The sequence below is a fragment of the Hemitrygon akajei genome, chromosome 17 (assembly GCF_048418815.1).
Source record: "Hemitrygon akajei chromosome 17, sHemAka1.3, whole genome shotgun sequence".
Classification (NCBI taxonomy): Eukaryota; Metazoa; Chordata; class Chondrichthyes; order Myliobatiformes; family Dasyatidae; genus Hemitrygon; species Hemitrygon akajei.
The window spans coordinates 84765327-84788409 of record NC_133140.1 but is presented as its reverse complement, the minus strand read 5'-3'; the positions used below and the strand labels follow the sequence as shown (position 1 = coordinate 84788409).

Sequence of the window (23083 nt, the reverse complement as noted above, 5' to 3'; positions counted from 1 at the left end):
GCTGTACATGACCATAAACCGACTGCGTTCTCCCTCAGGATTTGATCAACACCATCGTCAGTACCCTGCTCTTCTTCATCGCCTCCATCGTCCTGGCAGCCATGAACCACAAGAGGAAAGGGGAGATCGCGGCTGTGGTGAGTGTCTGGAGCTAACCTCAACCCTACCACCCAGATCGTGCTCCCTTCGCTCTGCTGCCGTCAGGAAGGAGGTACAGGAGCCTCAGGACCCACACCACCGGGTTCAGGAACAATTATTACCCCTCAATCATCAGGCTCTTCACTCGCCCCACAACCTATGAACTCACTTTCAATGATTCTTCATCTCGTGTTCTCGATATTATCTATTTATTTGTGTATTAATTATTCTCTTCTAACTCTTTGTATTTGCCCAGTTTGTTGTCTTTTGCACACTGGTTGTCTGCCCTATTGGTGCAATCTTTCATTGATTCTATTATGGTTCTTGGATTTACTGTGTAAGCCCACAAGAAAATGAATCTCGTGTTTGTATATGGTGATATACAGTATATGTATTTTGATAATAGATTTACTTTGAACTTTGGAACATAGGAAGTATGTTTTTGACCTCTCGGGAGTGTGGCCTGATCTGTGACCTTAGAGTGAGTATTCCCTCACCTGTGGCTTCAGGGGAGAGTTCCCTGACCTGTGACCTTGGAGTGAGTATTCCTTCACCTGTGGCTTCAGGGGAGAGTTCCCTGACCTGTGACCTTGGAGTGAGTATTCCCTCACCTGTGGCTTCAGGGAGATTTCCCTGACCTGTGACCTTGGAGTGAGTATTCCCTCACCTGTGGCTTCAGGGGAGAGTTCCCAGACCTGTGACCTTGGAGTGAGTATTCCCTCACCTGTGGCTTCAGGGGAGAGTTCCCTGACCTGTGACCTTGGAGTGAGTATTCCCTCACCTGTGGCTTCAGGGGAGAGTTCCCTGACCTGTGACCTTGGAGTGAGTATTCCCTCACCTGTGGCTTCAGGGGAGAGTTCCCAGACCTGTGACCTCGTTAGCAAGCATTCCCTGACCTATGTCCCCAGGAGACTGTTCCCTGACCTGTCACCCCCAGTTTCTCTGAGTGGCCCCCAGTGAATCTACCGTCACTGCCCGCAGACCACGGCCCCAATCACAGCTTGTCACGCAGAAGCCTCCACGCCTCCCACCATGACCCCTTCGCCGGGCTTCCACTACCCCTGTAGGAGGCCCTTTGTTGGGGTCTACTATGGATATTGCATCCTAGCTGTCATACTCAAGCCAGGGCAGTACGATGTGGAGAGTGTGCTGCTGCTCGTACAGCAGCTGATGAATCCAAAGGAATGACAGGGACCGATACAGTTTGGCACCAGCAGCATCACTGGAGTTACCAGTTAGCATTGAGCTCACATAGGACTGCCTTAGGGACTTTAACTCTAGATTTTTCCCTCTGGGTTTACTCCCGCAGTCTTTTACGTCAGTGGTTATGGCCACAAGACAGTGGAAGTTTGAGATCAAAGTTCTGCTTCTCCTAGATGAGCTGCCAACCACAGCTGATGAGCCCCATCTGCCCAAAGTGACTGATTTTAAAGCTTCAGTAACTTCTCTTTGCCTGTTCTCCTGTCAGTAGACACACTTCTGCTGGGCTTAGCAGCTAAGTGACATATGAAGGCCAGGAGCTGGACTGGGTCGTCAGAGGCTAATTGAGACACATGCCGTTGGGCGCATTGCCCCCATTACTGCCCTCAGCTATAACAACCTTAAGGAACCCTGTCTCCATCAATCCCACAGGAACCCCTCCATGCACCTCCATCGTACAGACCCAAATCCTGCAGTCCCAATCAGCCATGAGATGAAAATTAGTTCAGTTCCTGAGTTCTGGGTTGTGCAGTGAAGCAGAGATTGGTGTTGACATTTCCCTGTGGGTGGGGTGGAACCTCCATCAATACCACCCTGTCCTCCCCTCGAGATCATGACCTGCTCCCTCAGAGTTGGTAAAGGGTGAGTTAAAACTCCTTCAGACGGGTGACAGCTCCCTCAGAGATGGATTAAGGTGGCCTCGGAGTCGGGGTCAAAGATCACTCACAGAGAGAGGTCAAAGCTACATTGCTGATGGGTGAACACTCCCTCAGATGGGTGAAAGCCCCCTTGGAGATGGGGTCAGGGCAGTGACAGGTTAAAGCTCCCTAAAGGAGCACAGGAGTGCCCTCTTGTGGCCACCCCTATGTTGCAGCTCAACCGACATCAAAATCAGATACCTATCACGGAGAGGGGGCCCTTTGGCCCATTGAGTCTGTACCCACCATCAAGCCGCTGTCCATACTGGCCATCCACGGGTTGTGGACACTCTCCACCTACAGACAAGCTCCAGTAATGTTATTAGATTCCCCAGCCTGAAGTAGAGACATGCCAAGTACAAAGTATTCATCCTGTCAGTGCCAGAAAGCAGGTTCACCAGGGGCACTGCGCTAGTGTAGCCTTTAACATGATGCTATTGCAGCTCAGGGTGTTTGGAGTTCAGAGTTCAATCCCAGCATCCTCTGTAAGGCATTTGTACATCCTCCTTGTATGGCCATGTGGGTTTTCTCCAGGTGCTCTGGTTTCCTCCCACAGTCCAAAGATGTACTGGTTAGCAGGTTAAATTGGTGATTGTAAATTGTCCTGTCACTAGGCCGGAGTTCAGTCAGGGGTTGCTGTTGGCATAGCTCGAAGGGCCGGAAATGCCTGTCTCATGCTGACCAACTAAATAAATATAAACACAAGGGATCTCTCCAGTTGTGGGAATCTCTCTCTCACCAGCTGTGAGTTCCTGATCTCAGCCTCTCCTCTGAGTGAAACGTCTCTTCCTCAGATTTTTAGCTCCCTCAGAAATGAGGCAAAGTTACCTCAAAAGTGGGCAAAAAGCTCCCTTAGATGACTCAATATTCCCTCAGACAAATTAAGGCTCTTTCAGATGGGATAACTGTAGCTTCATCAGACAAATGAAACCTCCCTCAGAGATGGGATAATGCTCCCTCGCAGACAGAATAAAGCTCACTCAAAAATGGGGTAATGCTCCCTCAGAGACGGGTTAATGCTCCCTCGGAGACGGGGTAATGCTCCCTCAGAGACGGGGTAATGCTCCCTCGGAGACGGGTTAATGCTCCCTCGGAGACGGGGTAATGCTCCCTCGGAGACAGGGTAATGCTCACTCGGAGACGGGTTAATGCTCACTCGGAGACGGGTTAATGCTCCCTCGGAGACGGGGTAATGCTCCCTCGGAGACGGGGTAATGCACCCTCGGAGACGGGGTAATGCTCCCTCGGAGACGGGGTAATGCTCCCTCGGAGACGGGGTAATGCTCTCTCGGAGACGGGGTAATGCTCTCTCGGAGACGGGTTAATGCTCCCTCGGAGACGGGTTAATGCTCCCTCGGAGACGGGGTAATGCTCACTCGGAGACGGGTTAATGCTCCCTCGGAGACGGGGGTAATGCTCCCTCGGAGACGGGTTAATGCTCCCTCGGAGACGGGTTAATGCTCACTCGGAGACGGGGTAATGCTCCCTCGGAGACGGGTTAATGCTCTCTGGGAGATGGGGTAATGCTCTCTCGGAGACGGGGTAATGCTCCCTCGGAGACGGGTTAATGCTCACTCGGAGACGGGTTAATGCTCCCTCGGAGACGGGTTAATGCTCACTCGGAGACGGGGTAATGCTCACTCGGAGACGGGATAAAGCTTTAAAGATAAAGATTGGAGAAAGTTCTCTCAGAGATGATGCAAGATGAGATAAAGCTCCCTTAAGGGGACAGCTGCTCCCTCTAGTGGCCGGCCCTTAATTGACTCTTGCTCAGGTCCCCTCTCAACCTCTTACCCCTTTGCCTTAAAGCTGTGTCTCGTTGTAGACATCTCCATTATGGGTAAAATTTACCCAGTCTACTCCCACACAATGGTATCACCGGGGAGCCACTCCCTCTCTCTACAGACCCCGGTCAATCCCGACCTTGGGTGCTGTCTGTGTGGAGTTCGTATGTTCTCCCTGTGACTGCGTGGGTTTTCCCTGGGTGCTCCCATATCCCCCACATCAGACGATGTGTGGATTAGGGAGGTTAATTGGCCAGTGTAAATTGTTGCTTGGTATGCAGACAGGGATAGAATCGGGTGGGTGGTGGGAGTGTGGGGAGAATTAAATACGGTCTGTGTAAAGTATGTAAGATTGCAGATGCTGGAAATCTGAAATAAAACTTCCTTTAGAAGTAGTAGAGGCCAGTTTAGTTGTGTCATTTAAGGTAAAATTGGATAGGTATATGGACAGGAAAGGAGTGGAGGGTTATGGGCTGAGTGCGGGTAGGTGGGACTAGGTGAGATTAAGAGTTCGGCACGGACTAGGAGGGCCGGAATGGCCTGTTTCCGTGCTGTGATTGTTATATGGTTATATGGTTATAAAACAGAAAATTCTAGGGAGAAAAAATCAGGTCAGGCAGCATCTGTGTGAAAGCCCTGCAGTTTAACACCAGTTGAAGATAACTGGGGTTAGGGTGTCAGGTGAGAATGAAGGCAGTGCAGACCGGAACATTAGCTCGATTTCTCTCCACAGAAGCTGACTGGCCTGCTGGCTGTTTCCAGCTTTTTCTGTCTGTATTTTGGCGTAAGTGGATGGTCAATGCATCGGCACGGACAATCAACAGATTTGTTCAAAGCGCATTTCTTATTTAAGTTTGTGTACCGTATACAGACTTGAGATTCATCTTCTTGCAGGCAGCCATCACAATCGAACCCATGAAAACCCCACACCACAAAGACCGTCAAACGTGCAAAGTGTACAAAAACGAACAAATCATGCAGACAGTAAAAAAGTACACAAATAACACGCAGATCATGAACTGCAGAGTCTCTAAAGGGGAGTCCGCAGCCACGGAGGTGAGCGAAGCTGGTTCAGGAGCTTGACGTTTGCAGTCTGCAGCTGCAGAGTTGCTTCAGCACTGAAGTGAGTAAACCTCGCAGAGTAGTGAGCAGCTCACCACATTATCATCCAGATCATTGATCGTGTACAGCCCAGAAACAGGCCCTTCGGCCCACACTGCTGTGCTGAACCAGTTAAATTTTCAAATAACCAACTAATCTAAACTCTTCTGCTGACACAACATCCATGTGCCTATCTAAATGTCCAATAGAAACACCGAAAAACCCACAGCACAATACAGACCCTTCGGCCCACAGTACTGTGCCGAACATGTCCCTACCTTAAAAATTACCTCGGGTTACCCATAGCCCTCTATTTCTCTAATGTATCTGGCTTTACCCCCATCCCAGGGATTGCAATCCAGGCTCCCACCATTCTCTGTGTAAAAACACTTGTCTGTCTCCTCTCTTTTGAAATTACCCCCCCCCCCCCCACCCTTTAAATGCATGCCCTCATTTCATCCCAGGAAAACAGACACTCCCTGGCTACTCTGTCTATGCTTCTCATACGAAACTCAAAACACAGGAATTCAGCAGGTCAGGTATGGAGAATAACGAGTCGACTTTACATCGGCTGTCAATGGTTCAATATAATATCAGAGAATGTGTACAGGACACAACCTGAAATTCTCACTCTTCACAGACACCCACAAAACAGAAAAAAACCCAAAGAACTAATGACAGAAACATCAGAAATCCAAAGTCCCCCCTCCCCCCACATTTACACCAGCAACCCCCCCCACCCTTACACCAGCAAACCCCACCCACCCTTACACCAGCAAACCCCACCCACCCTTACACCAGCGAACCCCCCCACACTTACACCAGCAACACCCCCCACACTTTCACCAGCGAACACATCAACCCCCCCCCACACTTACACCAGCAAACCTCCCACATTACACCAGTGAACCCCCCCACACTTACACCAGCAAACCTCCCACATTACACCAGTGAACCCCCCCACACTTACACCAGCGAATACATCAACCCCCCCCCACACTTACACCAGCAACCCCCCCCCACACTTACACCAGTGAACCCCCCCACACTTACACCAGTGAACCCCCCCACACTTACACCAGCAAACCTCCCACACTTACACCAGCAACCCCCCCCCACACTTACACCAGTGAACCCCCCCCACACTTACACCAGTGAACCCCCCCCACACTTACACCAGCAAACCCCCCACACTTACACCAGCGAATACATCAACCCCCCCCACACTTACACCAGCAACCCCCCCCCCACACACACCAGCAACCCCCCCACATTTACACCAGCAAACCCCCCCACACTTTCACCAGCGAACACATCAACCCCCCCCCACACTTACACCAGCAACCCCCCCCCACACACACCAGCAACCCCCCCACACTTACACCAGCAAACCCCCCACACTTACACCAGCAAACCCCCCACACTTACACCAGTGAACCCTCCCACACTTACACCAGCAACCCCCCCCCACACTTACACCAGCAACCCCCCCACACTTTCACCAGCAAACCCCCCACACTTACACCAGCGAATACATCAACCCCCCCCACACTTACACCAGCAACCCCCCCCCACACACACCAGCAACCCCCCCACATTTACACCAGCAAACCCCCCCACACTTTCACCAGCGAACCTCCCACATTACACCAGTGAACCCCCCCCACACTTACACCAGTGAACCCCCCCACCACTTACACCAGTGAACTCCCCCACACTTACACCAGCAACCCCCCCACATTTACACCAGCAAACCCCCCCACACTTTCACCAGCGAACACATCAAGCCCCCCACACTTACACCAGCAAACCTCCCACATTACACCAGTGAACCCCCCCACACTTACACCAGCGAATACATCAACCCCCCCCCACACTTACACCAGCAACCCCCCCCCACACTTACACCAGTGAACCCCCCCACACTTACACCAGTGAACCCCCCCACACTTACACCAGCAAACCTCCCACACTTACACCAGCAACCCCCCCCCACACTTACACCAGTGAACCCCCCCACACTTACACCAGTGAACCCCCCCACACTTACACCAGCAAACCCCCCACACTTACACCAGCGAATACATCAACCCCCCCCACACTTACACCAGCAACCCCCCCCCACACACACCAGCAACCCCCCCACATTTACACCAGCAAACCCCCCCACACTTTCACCAGCGAACACATCAACCCCCCCCACACTTACACCAGCAACCCCCCCCCACACACACCAGCAACCCCCCCCACACTTACACCAGCAAACCCCCCACACTTACACCAGCAAACCCCCCACACTTACACCAGTGAACCCTCCCACACTTACACCAGCAACCCCCCCCCCACACTTACACCAGCAACCCCCCCACACTTTCACCAGCAAACCCCCCACACTTACACCAGCGAATACATCAACCCCCCCCACACTTACACCAGCAACCCCCCCCCACACACACCAGCAACCCCCCCACATTTACACCAGCAAACCCCCCCACACTTTCACCAGCGAACCTCCCACATTACACCAGTGAACCCCCCCACACTTACACCAGTGAACCCCCCCACACTTACACCAGTGAACTCCCCCACACTTACACCAGCAACCCCCCCACATTTACACCAGCAAACCCCCCCACACTTTCACCAGCGAACACATCAAGCCCCCCACACTTACACCAGCAAACCTCCCACATTACACCAGTGAACCCCCCCACACTTACACCAGTGAATACATCAACCCCCCCCACACTTACACCAGCGAACACATCAACCCCCCCACACTTACACCAGCAAACCCCCCCACACTTACACAGCAAACCCCCCCACACTTACACCAGCGAATACATCAACCCCCCCCACACTTACACCAGCGAATACATCAACCCCCCCCACACTTACACCAGTGAATACATCAACCCCCCCCACACTTACACCAGCGAACACATCAACCCCCCCACACTTACACCAGCAAACCCCCCACACTTTCACCAGCAACCCCCCCCACACTTACACCAGCGAACACATCAACCCCCCCACACTTACACCAGCAAACCTCCCACATTACACCAGTGAACCCCCCCACACTTACACCAGCGAATACATCAACCCCCCCCACACTTACACCAGCAACCCCCCCACACTTACACCAGCAAACCCCCCCACACTTACACCAGCAACCCCCCCACACTTACACCAGCAAATCCCCCCACACTTACACCAGTGAACCCCCCCACACTTACACCAGCGAATACATCAACCCCCCCCACACTTACACCAGCAACCCCCCCACACTTACACCAGCAAACCCCCCACCCTTACACCAGCAACCCCCCCACACTTACACCAGCAAACCCCCCCACACTTTCACCAGCAACCCCCCCACACTTACACCAGCAAACCCCCCCACACTTACACCAGCGAACACATCAACCCCCCCACGCTTACACCAGCAACCCCCCACACTTACACCAGCAAACCCCCCCACACTTTCACCAGCAACCCCCCCACACTTACACCAGCAAATCCCCCCACACTTACACCAGCAACCCCCCACACTTACACCAGCGACCCCCCAACACTTACACCAGCAAACCTCCCACACTTACACCAGCAACCCCCCCACACTTACACCAGCAACACCCCCCACACTTACACCAGCGAACCCCCCCACACTTTCACCAGCAACCCCCCCACACTTACACCAGCAAACCCCCCCACACTTACACCAGCGAACACATCAACCCCCCCACGCTTACACCAGCAACCCCCCACACTTACACCAGCAAACCCCCCCACACTTTCACCAGCAACCCCCCCACACTTACACCAGCAACCCCCCCACACTTACACCAGCGAACCCCCCCACACTTACACCAGCAAACCCCCCATGCCAGCAATAGCAAAGCCCCTGAAGAGACCTTGACCATTAAAAACTGCAGTCCATCCCAACACTGGGATACCTCAGACAGCCCCTCTCTGTCCGGTGAGAGAGAGAGACTTTGCTCCTGCAACATGAACAGAGACCAGCAGCTTGCTGTTCCAAAGTCCCAAATTAGTGCCGCTTCTCCAAGCCCTCCAACTCTAGGACCGGCAGGCACTCACTCACTATTAAGCAGGGAGGGGGAAGGATCGCTCAAGCACAGGGGGCTGCTTCCAACGGCAGCGCACACCGCCTGCTGTCTCCATGTTGCAGTCTCCCGTGACGCTTCAGTCGGTGAAATCGACGAGGAACGGGGTGTTCACGGCGCCACACACCGAAGTCGCACGTGAAGATATCCCAACGCCAGGCCGCATGGGGTGTCCGAGAACCCACCACTCGGGGAGAACTGTACTACAAGCTGCAGCTGTAGATCACGGGCTCCAACAGCAGCCCAGCCCCCTTGGAAGGAAACAAAGACAAAGAAAAGATAAATAAGCTGTTTTACGGACAAATTGGAAGGTCGGCAAAAACCTTTGGTGGTATCTTAACCGGTTCCTGCCACCACTGCCAGGACTGGAGAGCATGGGGGAAGAAGGGGGCGGGGAGGGAGAGGGAGGAGGGGTTAGGTAAGACCAGGTGATGGGGAATGAAGTGGGAAGCTGGGAGGGGATAGGTGGAAGAGGTAAAGGGCTGAAGAAGAAATCTGATAGGACACTAGTCTGTTCATATATTAGAATTGTAACCGCCAAAGTTTATTTTCTTTTTGATTTCCACTTCCTTGTGAAGTGCCTCTCAAGTTCAAAGTTAAGTTTATTGTCATCTGACTGTACATATATACAACCAAATGAAACAACGTTCCTCCAACCAATGTGCACCCACAAAATATATATCCCACACAGCACAGCTATGACCATAACTAAGTTAATATTAATGAAATATTATTCTAAATGCAGTAAGCAGCTCGCTGTCCTAGTGTCGGGACCCTGGTGGTGGCAGGGTATTCATTAGTCTCACAGCCTGGGGGAAGAAGCCGTTGCCCAGTCTGGCAGTCCCAGTCCTGATACTCCTGTACCTCCTTCCTCAATACCAGCGTGCTTCTGTGTCCTCGTCCTTCACTTCCGACGGCCGTTTTCTCGAGACCTGTAGCAAGAGCCTGCTCCACACATTAGTCCGTAACTGTACAGCACTCTGTTATTCTGCTCGCTAGGGAGGTAGACTTGCAGAATTTAGTGTCCTTAATAATCAGCAGTGTTTTCCGATGCTAGCGAAGATGAACAAAACAATGAATTTCACCATCGACTGGAGCCGGAGAGCCCACTCCAACCTTGCATCTTGTGACATACTGTATTCTCTCAGGCCGCTGGTCACCATCTCTCCTTCTGTCCCTCCCTGCAGGTGTTCGGCTTCCTGGCCACGGGGGCTTACATGGTCAACTCGTACCTGGCCATCAGGATCTGGCGAATGACCAGCTCGAGGCAGGCAGCGGGGCAGGGCAGCGAGTACACACGGGCTCGCTCGGAGTCCCGGGGGGAGGCGGAGAGCCGGCCGGAGATACAGAGGCTGGAAGAGTGAAGGAGGTCCACTCCAATCCCCTCCCCCACCCCACACCACCTCCCCCTCCCCATTCCACCCCACCTCTGCTCGGTGCAGAGCGAGCGAGGGAGTGACCGGTCAGACCGCTTGACCAGCAGCTGAGGGAACGAACATCCTTTGTCTCAAGAATCTTGTCTCCGTGTCTGAACAACTGCGATCGTTCAAGATGCTCCGCAACCAGAGTTTAATACTGGTTCGACCTCTAAACCCACATCTCTTGAACAGATGGAATAAGAAACAAGATTGGCGTTATCCTGTGATCTCAGAGTTTGTAGGAGTTTCCCCAATTGGATCAGAAGAACCAGCTCCAACCCTCTCCGTCCCACCTGTCTGAGATGTCCCTCCTTCACCTGTTGGCAGTGCGAACCGGTCAATGTGACTTATTTATTGATGAAAAGTGTTTGTGCTTTGCAATCAACACTTGGAGAAGAGCGAGTGGAGGGGTGGAGGGTGTTGGCACCAGCGAGCCGGGTCTACGCCCCAGCCTGCTGCCAACAATGCACTTTACGCAGAGGGACGTTGGGCAGTGTGCTGTCCCCAGAGGCTGCAGGGGAGTTGACTGTGCCAGGATTTCAACATCGACTGCAAACACAGATGCTTTTGGAGACAATGCACTCACCCCCTGCCTGATTCAGTTGTCTTCATCCAGGTTGCCTTTCCTTAATGAGAAAGTCCAAAGATTGATTGTAACCTTGTCTGTCTGTCTCTCTTTCTCTAGTTTTCTCCCTCCCTGTCTCTCTCACACAGTCTAGCTCTCTTCCTCTCTCTTATTTCTCTCTGTCTCTGTCCACATCTCTCTTTCTGTCTCTGTCTGTCTGTCTCTCCCTCTATGTATCTCTGTCTCTGTCTATCTCTCCTCACTCTGTGTCTCATTCTCCCCCCCTCTCCCTTTCTGTCTGTCTCTCTGTCTCACCTAGACTCGCCTGACTTTGCTGTTTCTTGATGAAACCGTTGTGTGATCTTCGTGCATGGTCACCCAAGCCTGGTGTCCATGGAACTGCACAGTCCCACCTGCCCTGCCGGTGAATAGAAGATGGTTTGGGAAGGGCGTTTGCACACACTGAAACGGGTCTCCAGTTTACTGATCGTCAGGACACTGGGATTGTTAGTACCTGGCTATTTATTGCAAGACAAAGGTACTGAATCTAAACGTTTAACAGATCTGGTCTTTAATGGGCAAAGACCGTGACTTGCTTTTTTTGATATGAACCATTCACAATTCCAGCAGGGCCCAAAGTGTTGTACAGCCAGTGAGGCAACGTGAGATTCTGCAGATGCTGGAAATCTGGAGCAGCACACACAAAATGCTGGACGGGCTCGTGGGGTCGGGCAGCACCTGTGGAGGAGATGGACACTCAGGGTTTTTGGTTGAGACCCTTCACCAGGAATGTGTGCTGTAGCTCCGCGAGGCAACGGTTGTTTTTTATTTTGGACCTGCCGATCGAGGGATTAATTTTGCCTGCGGGCAAGTAGATCCAGATACTGTAGCTCTTGTTTGATGGAATCCTCGTTTCAAAGGCGTGAGAGCAAACCGGGTTGTGGTTCCCTGTTCAGGGCAGTTTTGTCAGAGATACTGAGACCTGAAATCAATGGCTTGGCAGGTTCAGAATCAGGCGTGTTATTACTGACATATGTTGTGAAACTTGTTGTTTATTTAGAGTCACAGAACGCTACAGATCAGAAACAGTCCCTTTGGCCCGTCTAGTCTGTGCCAAATTGTTATTCGGCCTACTCCCATCGACTCATGCCTGGACTCGTAGCCAACAATCCCTCTAGTTGTTTTTTACAGCTGCACAGACCACCCATCCCTCTGAGCAGGAAAGCTTTACATGGCCTGAAAACTGCGTGGCACTTCATGTAAAAGAAAATTTCAGCTGTGCGGCAACAGAGGCTACGTGCATGGGAGCACACCGCGCAACGTAGAGGGAACAGTGTCCATAGCCCTCCCGCCCTTGTACCCATCCAAACTTCTCTTAAATGCTGAAATCGACCTGCATCCATCGCTTGCGCTGTCACACTCACCGCCCTCTGAGGGAAGAAGCTCCCCCTCAGTTCCCCTTAAATATTTCACCTTTGACCTTTAACCTATCACCTAGTCTCACCCAACCTCAATGGAAACAGCCTGCTTGCATTTTCCTTATCCATACCCCTCATAACTTTGTATACCTCTATCAAATCTCCCCTCATTCTCCTACACTCCAGGGAGTAAAGTTCTAACCTATTCAACCTTACCCTATAACTTGGGTCTGCAAGCTCTGGTAGCGTCCTTGTAAATTTTCTCTGTACTCATACAGTCTTATTGATTTCTTAGGCAGGTGACCAGAACTGCATACAATACTCCAATGCCTTGTACAACACAATGTCCCAAGTCCTGTACTCAATGCTCTGATTGGTTCATGTGCCACATTCCTACTCTCCTGATTGGTGATGGAGTGAGAGAATGGGGGCGAGGAGTTGGAGAGAACATCGTAACAAGGTTTCCCTTCCCGTCACCACGTCTGGAATAACTGTCAAGTCACCTCATCCACCCACCACCTCTTTCCACGGGAAACGTCCACTTGTGTTGATTGTAAAGCAAATAGCTCCTTGTCGAAGGAAGAATGGAACTGTTTTAATTTTGTGCATTATCTGTGCACGATGGAAGCTGCTGGAAATGTCACCTGAAGTGCCTATTAGACCATAGACCAAAAGACATAGGAGCAGAATTAAGGCCATTCAGCCCATTGAGTCTGCACCACCATTCCACCATGGCTGACTGTTTATCCCTCTCAACCCCATTCTCCTGCCTTCTCCCCATAACCTATGATGCCCTGACTAATCAAGAACCCATCAACCTCCGCTTTAAGTACTCTCATTGAGCTGGCCTCCACAGCCATCTGTAGCAATGAATTCCACAGATTCACCACCCTCTGGCTAAAGAAATTCCTGCTCATCTCTGTTCTAAACGGATGTCCCTCTATTCTGAAGTTGTGCCTTCCGGTCCTAGTCTCTGCCACTATAAGAAACATCCTCTCCATACCCACTCTACCTTGGTATTTGCAGATTACAATGAGCTCGGGCAGTGTGGTCTCATGTTTCCACAAATTAGACGCCATTAATTATGACAAAACCCTCTGGGCCACAAACTAGCCACAGTTCTGGATATTGTGGTGCGGGTCAAAGTGCAGGAAACTGTGTACAGGAAGTACTGTTTTGAAGTTGGTAGATCAGACTTCTCCCCGAACCTTCTCCAGGAGGAAACATCTGCTCTCCAGAAACGTGCATGACAGGGGCACTGTAGAAGGGTGGTTCTACCCCATTCTGAGGCCAGAGGTTCAATCCAGAACCAGGATCAGGTTTAATATTAAATCGAATTAAATCAAGTTTAATTATCATTCAAACTCAGCTGAACACTACAGTGTTCCTCTCAGGCCAAGGTGCAAAACATTCAGAAGCAGCAAACACACATTATAAAATAGTGAATAACATAATTCAAGATATCAAGCAAAGTATTTTCACTCGAGGGAACAAAAAAATATTTACATAGTCTACGACCCTGAGCGACAATGTCCGGCAATCGAGGTACAGTCGTACGTACACATTCCAGCATGTCATTACAGCGCTGGAACATGGGGGGGGGGTAGCACTGATGGGAGAGGTCAGGCCCCAGCCGAACTTGAACACCGCGCTGTAAAGCTTCTGCGTCTCCCACCTGCCCTGCAGCAGCAGGCAAGCTCAAGGTTTGAGGCCTAGTTCTTGCTACAACTGAGGCCACACACCTCCCATGCCACCAGAGAAGGGCAACAAGCTTGCGGCACTGTGTCTTGCGATCGCAGGCGAAATGTCCGAGACAATCTCCCCGGTTACACTTTGATGCTTCAGAGTAGTGGACAGCAACACAGACTGCAGCCAGGGCATCGCCCTCATACCCAAACCGGTTCCTCTGAGATCCCAACGGGCTCCTTCAACACCTCGGCTGACTCTCTCTGACACCAGTCCAGCTACTCTGATCAATGAGCAGCCCTGCAGTGCCCAATGTTCTTGGAGTAGAATTGTATTTCGATTGTAAAAAACTAATTTGACCCCTGAGAGACCACCACATTCGCACGAGCTGCCATCCTTACCAGAAGTTTCCATGTACTGGTCACTGGCATGTGTCATGAAATTTACTGTTATGTGGCAGCAGAATATTTCAATACGTAATAAAAACTATAAATGACAATAAAATATATATATATATATAAAATAAATTAAGTAGTGCAAAAAGGGAGGAAAAATAATGAGTTAGTGTTCATTGTCTTTTCGGAAATCTGATGGCTGAGGGCAAGAACCTATTTCTGAATCATTGAGTGTGTGTCTTCAGGTTCCCTTACCTCCTTGGTGGGAGTAATGAGAAGAGGGCATGTTCCTGGTGGTGAGGGTCCTTAATGATGGATACTGCCTTTTTGAGTTTGTCTACTGCTGGGGTTGCTGGAGGAATTATACGGACTGTGGACTGTTAACACATCCTCTTTGCTCCTGCATTCTTGACAGTGTTATAGCAACAAAACAAACCCTTTGGTCCATCTAGTCTGTGCCAAATTATTAACCTAGTCTCATTGACCCAAACCTGGTCTACAGCCCTCCATACACCTCCCATCCATGTACCTATTCAAATTTCTCTTAAACATCTCTGCATCCAGCTGGCAATTTGTTCCACACTCTTACCACTCTCTATGAAGTTCCCTCTCATGTTCCCCTTAAACATTTAGCCAATTAAAAAGTCAATTCTCCCAGGAAGGAAGTTTTCCACGTTCCACGCTGCAGTGAACAGACCGGGAATGACGCTTTGCTCTCCTGATCTTGGTACGGGATGGGACGGTGTTTTAGAATGGAGGGACTAAGGGAGACTCCAAACGTTAAAGCAGATCAACCACGTTGAGCTGTCAGTCTGGGTTTAATTGAAGGTGAGATTTTCCTCATTCTGTGTTGTGGTTTTTGTAACTCATTGTGTCTCTGTTTTCTTCAAACTTCAGCTGTTCTTTCTCTCCACCATCAGAGCGGTATTTTTGTAGTTTAGATTTTACCAGGATTTCTGGAGCCACTTGTACAGATTCTCTGTGTGGTGACATTATCAAATAAACTGATTTTCACTGTCATGTTGCAATGTGCTCGATTGGATAAGTGTTTTGCTAAAACAAGAGGTTCTTGGATCTGACTCACTGAGACAGAAAGACACAAGCTCCAATGATCTACTTACAACTACAAAACTACATTAATTATGACAGAGCATTAGAATAGGTAAGCGTTGGCCCCTCTCACTGCAGCACACCTCCCATTCTAACGAGCTGTCTGCGCTTGTGACCAGCGTGTCGATGATGCTCTGAAGCACCCCGTCCCGACCATTCTACTTATATACCCTCTCCACTGATATGTAACGCTACAGCAAGTGAACCGATGCATTAGCACCACCTCAAACCACCGAATTAGAACCTGTCACTGATAATAAAATAACTAAACTACCTTGGCCTCGAAGTTCAAGTTTAATTGTCATTCAACCATACATGAATGCCCACGTATACAGTCAAACCAAACAGGGTTATTCCAGGGGCAAGGTGCAAAACACAGTCCCAACAGTCATAGGCAGCACAGAACCCATACAGAACAAGAAAGATACCAGTAAAATACAGTCCAAGTCCATGAACGTTGCTGGAGTCTACAGTTGAACACAGTACAGCTTGTCTTCCGCCAAGCAGACACTCGGGGGCAGCACCGATTCCCGCTTGGGCACCGTGCCACACCGACTCTGAACACGCGCACTCTTACAACTCAAACGTTCCTTTTGCTTGTGCTGAAGGACAATGACATGGGCCCCTGTCACTCTCACTGTTCTGAAGCATGAACAGAAAACTGCTACTTTGATACAGAATTGGCTTATTAGTTACCAATATTGATGTTTGTAAATTGTGGATGTTGGAGTTCCTTACTCGCAAGATCAATTGCTATTTACAATAGAGGTGTTACAGTTAATCGAAACTTCAAGCAGATAGCCGATGATACTGAAAAGTTAGTAAAGACAATAGAGTCTTAGTTGTTGGTATGTTTCACACCTTTCCTATACTGTACCCTGATCTTGTCTGTCTCTAGCGCCCCTTATTGTAAAGGGATCCTATGCTTTTTCCTTTCTGGAAAAGACTCACTACAGAGGCTTGAGTGCACACTATCTCATCTGTAGTAAGCAGAGGAGTTTCCAGTGGTCTCACTCCAAAGGTCTTGCTTGACTACAATGACCCCAGGCTATCTTTGCCTTACAGTAACTTCCACATCACCTCTCTTCATGAGTGTCAACCCTGTGTTCAACCAATTTTCAAAATGTGCCCATAGGCTATTGCATTCTCATACACTACTGTGTTCAAAATCAAAGCGCCTGAAGCCACTTCTGTCACATTCAAGGCCACAGTGGAGATGAGACATCAGAGAAGCACAAAGATTAACCCTTTACAATACAGTCCACAGTGGTGATGAGATATTGGACAAGCACAAAGATTAACCCTTTACAATACAGTCCACAGTGGTGATGAGACATCAGAGAAGCACAAAGATTAACCCTTTACAATACAGTCCACAGTGGTGGTGAGACATTGGACAAGCACAAAGATTAACCCTTTACAATACAGTCCACAGTGGTGGTGAGACATTGGACAAGCACAAAGATTAACCCTTTACAGTACAGTCCACAGTGGTGGTGAGACATTGGACAAACACAAAGATTAACCCTTTACAATACAGTCCACAGTGGTGATGAGACACTGGACAAGCACAAAGATTAACCCTTTACAATACAGTCCACAGTGGTGATGAGACACTGGACAAGCACAAAGATTAACCCTTTACAATACAGTCCACAGTGGTGATGAGACATTGGACAAACACAAAGATTAACCCTTTACAATACAGTCCACAGTGGTGATGAGACACTGGACAAGCACAAAGATTAACCCTTTACAATACAGTCCACAGTGGTGATGAGACATTGGACAAACACAAAGATTAACCCTTTACAATACAGTCCACAGTGGTGATGAGACATTGGACAAGCACAAAGATTAACCCTTTACAATACAGTCCATAGTGCAGGTGAGACATCAGAGAAGCACAAAGATTAACCATTTATAATATAGTTCACAGTGGTGGTGAGACATTGGACAAGCACAAAGATTAACCCTATATAATACAGTCCACTGTGGTGGCGAGACATTGGCCAAACAAAAATTTTCAAAGCAATAAGGTTTCACAATAAGGGAGCCATGGTAGCGTAGCTGTTAGTGTAGTACTCTTACAGCTTGGGGCTTCAGAGTTCTGGAGTTGTCTGTAAGCAGTTTGTACATTCTCTCCGTGACTGCATGGATTTCCTCTGAGTGCTCTGGTTTCCACCCACAGTCCAAGGACATATTGGTTATTGGGTTGATTGGCCATTGTAAATCGTCCTGTGATTAGGCCGGGGTTGCTGGGCGGTGTGGTTTGGTGAGCCAGAAGGGCCAATTCGGCTTGTATCTCTGAATAAATAAATTATTGATGAAAGGTCGAGGGAGGACAGTGGGGCCCATCGGTTCAACTTGTCCATCTGGGATTCAGATTCATTGACTTATCACATGTGTACATTGAAACATTCAGTGATATGGATCAAATGATTAACAAGTAACAGAATGTAAGGGATGTGCTGGGGGCAGCACGTGTCGTGGTTTCTCGTGCCCCACAAACGACCAGGAGACGCAGAGGATTCTTCAAGAAGGGTTAAACTTTAATTTGCAAATCAAAGCTGAGACAGTCATTGAGCTAGTCGCTGATTGCCCACCGATCCTTGTACATAGCATTTTTTATAGCAATCTCCTGGTTTAGTTGTATTAGCATATCCAATCGGTCTACAGTTGCGTATCGCAAGTACATCCGCCACTATTGTTTCTACCCATTGACTTAATCCTGTTCTAATCTACATCTCTTAGCTAGCCTCTCATTAACACACCATTGTCTTCTACATTCTTAAGATTTCATTCTCCTACTAAATTGGATACATGCATAGCAAATAGCAAGCTCAAAGCTGACTACATAGTTTTGGTTACACAGCAAGCAATGCAACTTTTATACTCCAATACACGCAGGTGCTCCCACACATTCCGCATGTTCACGATACTCGGCAGAACAACAAAAACAGCCAAACATGCCCCTTTCCTCCTCGCACGCAGACAGGCGGGAAGGTGGAAGGAAGATTGTAAGGATGTTGCTGGAGCTGAGAGATGTAACTGTCAGGGAAGATGGTGCAGGCTGACAGATTAGTTTAAGCAAGGGCAGGAGGATGGGAATGGAGTAGGCTCGTAAGACCATAAGACCCAGGGGCAGAATCAGGCCATACTGCCCTTCAAGTCTAATCCATCATGGCTGATTTATTATCCCTCGCAACCCAGCCTCCTGATTTCTCCCTGTAACCTTTGATGCCCTGACTAATCAAAAAGCTATCAACCTCTGCTTTAAATATACCCAGTGACTTGGTCCCCACAGATTCACCATTCTTTGGCTAAAGCAATTCCTCCTCATCTCTGTTCTAAATGGACCTCCCTTTATTCTGGGTGAATTCATTGAGGAAGTTAAACTAATTGGTCATTTTAATAAGTTAGCTATTGCCATTTATATTGGAAGTGTGATGAAAAGAGTCTGGTCTGCCGTTTGATCAGGGCTGATCCATTTTGGGGTTGTCAGGGGTTGCTGGTGGTGTGGCTCGAAGGGACAGAAGGACCGAGTCCGTACTGTATCACTAAATAAATATACCAGGCTGTAGGCCGGATGTCATGGTCCATGTAGGGTAGGAAGAGTGAGGAGGTCCTGAAAGGTGAGTTTAGGGAGTTAGACACCAAGTTAAAGGACAGGACCACCAGCATAGCAATCTCAGGATTGCTACCAGTGCCACGTGCAGGTGGGTTTAGAAATAGTAAGATAACGCAGATCAACACGTGGCTGAAGACATGGTGCAGGAGGGAGGGCTTCAGATTTATAGATAATTGGGCAGTTTTCCAGGGAAGGTGGGACCTGTTCCGGCGGGACGGTTTACATCTGAACTGGAGGGGGACAAATACTCTTGCAGGTAGGTTTGCTAGAGAGGCTCCAGTGGATTTAAACTAGATACAAGGGGGAGGGGAACCAGAGTGTAGGAACAGATGTATGGGAGAAGGAAGAAACAGAAGATAGTAAAGTTGTTTGCACCGTTAGTGAGGAGGTGGAGAATTTCTCAAATGCATTTATTTTAATACTAGGAGCATTGTAAGAAAGGTGGATGAGCTTAGAGCATGGATTGATATCTGGAAATATGATGTTGTAGCTATTAGTGAAACATGGTTGCAAGAGGGGTGTGACTGGCAACTAAATATTCCTGGATTTCATTGCTTCAGGTGAGATAGAATTGGAGGGACAACGGGGGGAGGTGTTGCGTTGCTTGTCAGAGAAAATATTACTTCGGTGCTCTGGCAGGATAGATTAGAGGGCTCATCTAGGGAGACTATTTGGGTGGAATTGAGGAATGGGACAGGTGTAGTAACACTTATAGGGGTGTATTATAGACCACCTAATAGGTAGCAAGAATTGGAGGAGCAAATTTGTAAGGAGATAGCAGATATTTGTAGTAAGCACAAGGTTGTGATTGTGGGGGATTTTACTTTTCCACACATAGACTGGGAAGCCCATACTGTAAAAGGGATGGATGGTTTGGAGTTTGTAAAATGTGTGCAGGATAGTTTTTTGCAGCAATACATGGAGGTACCAACTAGAGAAGGGGCAGAGTTGAATCTCCTGTTAGGGAATGAGATAGGTCAGGTGACGGAGGTATGTGTTGGGGAGCACTTCGGGTTCAGTGATCACAATGCCATTAGTTTCAATATAATTATGGAGAAGGATAGGACTGGACCCAGGGTTGAGATTTTTGATTGGAGAAAGGCTAACTTTGAGGAGATGCGAAGGGATTTAGAGAGAGTGGATTGGGACAATTTGTTTTATGGGAAGGATGTAATAGAGAAATGGAAGTCATTTAAAGGTGAAATTTTCAGGGTACAGAATCTTTATGTTCCTGTTAGGTTGAAAGGAAAGGTTAAAAGTTTGAGAGAGCCATGGTTTTCAAGGGATATTGGAAACTTGGTTTGGAAAAAGAGAGATATCTACAATAAATATAGGCAGCATGGAGTAAATGAGGTGCTCGAGGAATATAAAGAATGTAAAAAGAACCTTAAGAAAGAAATTAGAAAAGCTAAAAGAAGATACAAGGTTGCTTTGGCAAGTAAGGTGAAAATAAATCCAAAGGGTTTCTACAGTTAAATTAATAGCAAAAGGATAGTGAGGGATAAAATTGGTCCCTTAGAGAATCAGAGTGGACAGCTATGTACGGAGCCAAAAGAGATGGGGGAGATTTTGAACAATTTCTTTTCTTTGGTATTCACTAAGGAGAAGGATATTGAATTGTGTAAGGTAAGGGAAACAAGTAGGGAAGTTATGGAAACTATGATGATTAAAGAAGAGGAAGTACTGGCACTTTTAAGGAATATAAAAGTGGATAAGTCTCCAGGGCCTGACAGGATATTCCCTAGGACCTTGAGGGAAGTTAGTGTAGAAATAGTAGGGGCTCTGACAGAAATAGTTCAAATGTCATTAGTAACAGGGATGGTGCCGGAGGATTGGCGTATTGCTAATGTGGTTCCATTGTTTAAAAAGGATTCTAAGAGTAAACCTAGCAATTATAGGCCTGTCAGTTTAGTGTCAGTGGTGGGTAAATTAATGGAAAGTATTCTTAGAGATGGTATATACAATTACCTGGATAGACAGGGTCTGATTAGGAACAGTCAACATGGATTTGTGCGTAGAAGGTCATGTTTGACAAATCTTATTGAATTTTTTGAAGAGGTTACTAGGAAAGTTGACAAGGGTAAAGCAGTGGATGTTGTCTATATGGACTTCAGTAAGGCCTTTGACAAGGTTCCACACGGAGGGTTAGTTAGGAAGGTTCAATCGTTAGGTATTAATATTGAAGTAGTAAAATGGATTCAACAGTGGCTGGATGGGAGATGCCAGAGAGTAGTGGTGGATAACTGTTTGTCAGGTTGGAGGCTGGTGACTAGTGGTGTGCTTCAGGGATCTGCATTGGGTCCAACGTTGTTTGTCATATACATTAATGATCTGGATGATGGGGTGGTAAATTGGATTAGTAAGTATGCAGATGATACTAAGGTAGGTGGCATTGTGGATAATGAAGTAGGTTTTCAAAGCTTGCAGAGAGATTTAGGCCAGTTGGAAGAGGGGGCTGAAAGATGGCAGATAGAGTTTAATGCTGATAAGTGTGAGGTGCTACATTTTGGTAGGACTAATCAAAATAGGACATATATGGTAAATGGTAGGGCATTGAAGAATGCAGTAGAACAGAGTGATCTAGGAATAATGGTGCATAGTTTCCTGAAGGTGGAATCTCATGTGGATAGGGTGGTGAAGAAAGCTTTTGGTATGCTGACCTTTATAAATCAGAGCATTGAGTATAGGAATTGGGATGTAATGTTAAAATTGTACAAGGCATTGGTAAGGCCGAATTTGGAATATTGCGTACAGTTCTGGTCACCGAATTATAGGAAAGATGTCAACAAAATAGAGAGAGTACAGAGGCGATTTACTAGAATGTTACCTGGGTTTCAGCACCTAAGTTACAGAGAAAGGTTGAACAAGTTAGATCTTTATCCTTTGGAGCATAGAAGGTTGAGGGGGGACTTGATAGAGGTATTTAGAATTATAAGGGGGGATAGATAGAGTTAACGTGGATAGGCTTTTTCCATTGGGAATAGGGAAGATTCAAACAAGAGGACATGAGTTGAGAGTTAGGGGGCAAAAGTTTAGGGGTAACATGAGGGGGAACTTCTTTACTCAGAGAGTGGTAGCTGTGTAGAACGAGCTTCCATTAGAAGTAGTAGAGGCAGGTTCAATATTGTCATTTAAAGTAAAATTGGATAGGTATATGGACAGGAAAGGAATGGAGGGTTATGGGCTGAGTGCGGGCCGGTGGGACTAGGTGAGAGTAAGCGTTCGGCACGGACTAGAAGGGCCTAGATGGCCTGTTTCTGTGCTGTAATTGTTAATATGGTTATATGTAATGCAACCAGTCAGAATGCTCTCGGCCTCATCTCTCTGGAAATTAGTGCTTCTTTCAATGCTTTATTCTCCCTTTGACTTCTCTGCTTCTATAATTTGCCAACAAATTTACCTCACACTTCTGAATTTCTCCCAGTTCCGAACGAAGTGACATTTTGCTGCAGGAACAGCGACCACCTCCAGATGGCAGTGGTGGGTATGCGCGCCCTGCCCGGCAGCGCCACCACTAGGTTCCCTACGGTACCGCAGACACAGTGACTGCTTTGTCTTTCCAAGTCCACTCCGTTATTTTGTATTCACAGTATATTAAACTGTAGGTAAGCTGCATCTGGCGTTTTTCACTCAGTTCTGGTTGCTCCATTATAGGAATTATAGGCTTTGAAGGGTGCAGGAGAGGTTTACTAGATGCTGGAGGAACTCAGCAGTCCAGGCAGCATCTATGGAAATGAGTAAACCACCAACGTTTTATGCCAAGACTTTTCATCAGCACTCAGTTGCCAGCATGTTGCCTGGATTAGAGGGCA

General features: G+C 48.3%; 1 protein-coding gene across 2 annotated transcripts in view; it reads left to right on the top strand.

Annotated features, from left to right (window-relative positions):
* Nucleotides 1-15550, top strand: part of cmtm4 (CKLF-like MARVEL transmembrane domain containing 4) — an 84780-nt gene extending 69230 nt beyond the window's left edge. Inside the window, exons 3-4 of one of the 2 annotated variants that reach the window (XM_073070433.1) lie at nucleotides 39-137; nucleotides 10236-15550. In XM_073070433.1, coding sequence (XP_072926534.1) covers nucleotides 39-137; nucleotides 10236-10412 — 276 coding nt within the window. In that variant the 3' untranslated portion in view covers nucleotides 10413-15550. The remainder of the gene's footprint in view (nucleotides 1-38; nucleotides 138-10235) is intronic. The other variant, XM_073070435.1, reaches the window with a different exon arrangement.
* Nucleotides 15551-23083: the final 7533 nt, after the last annotated feature.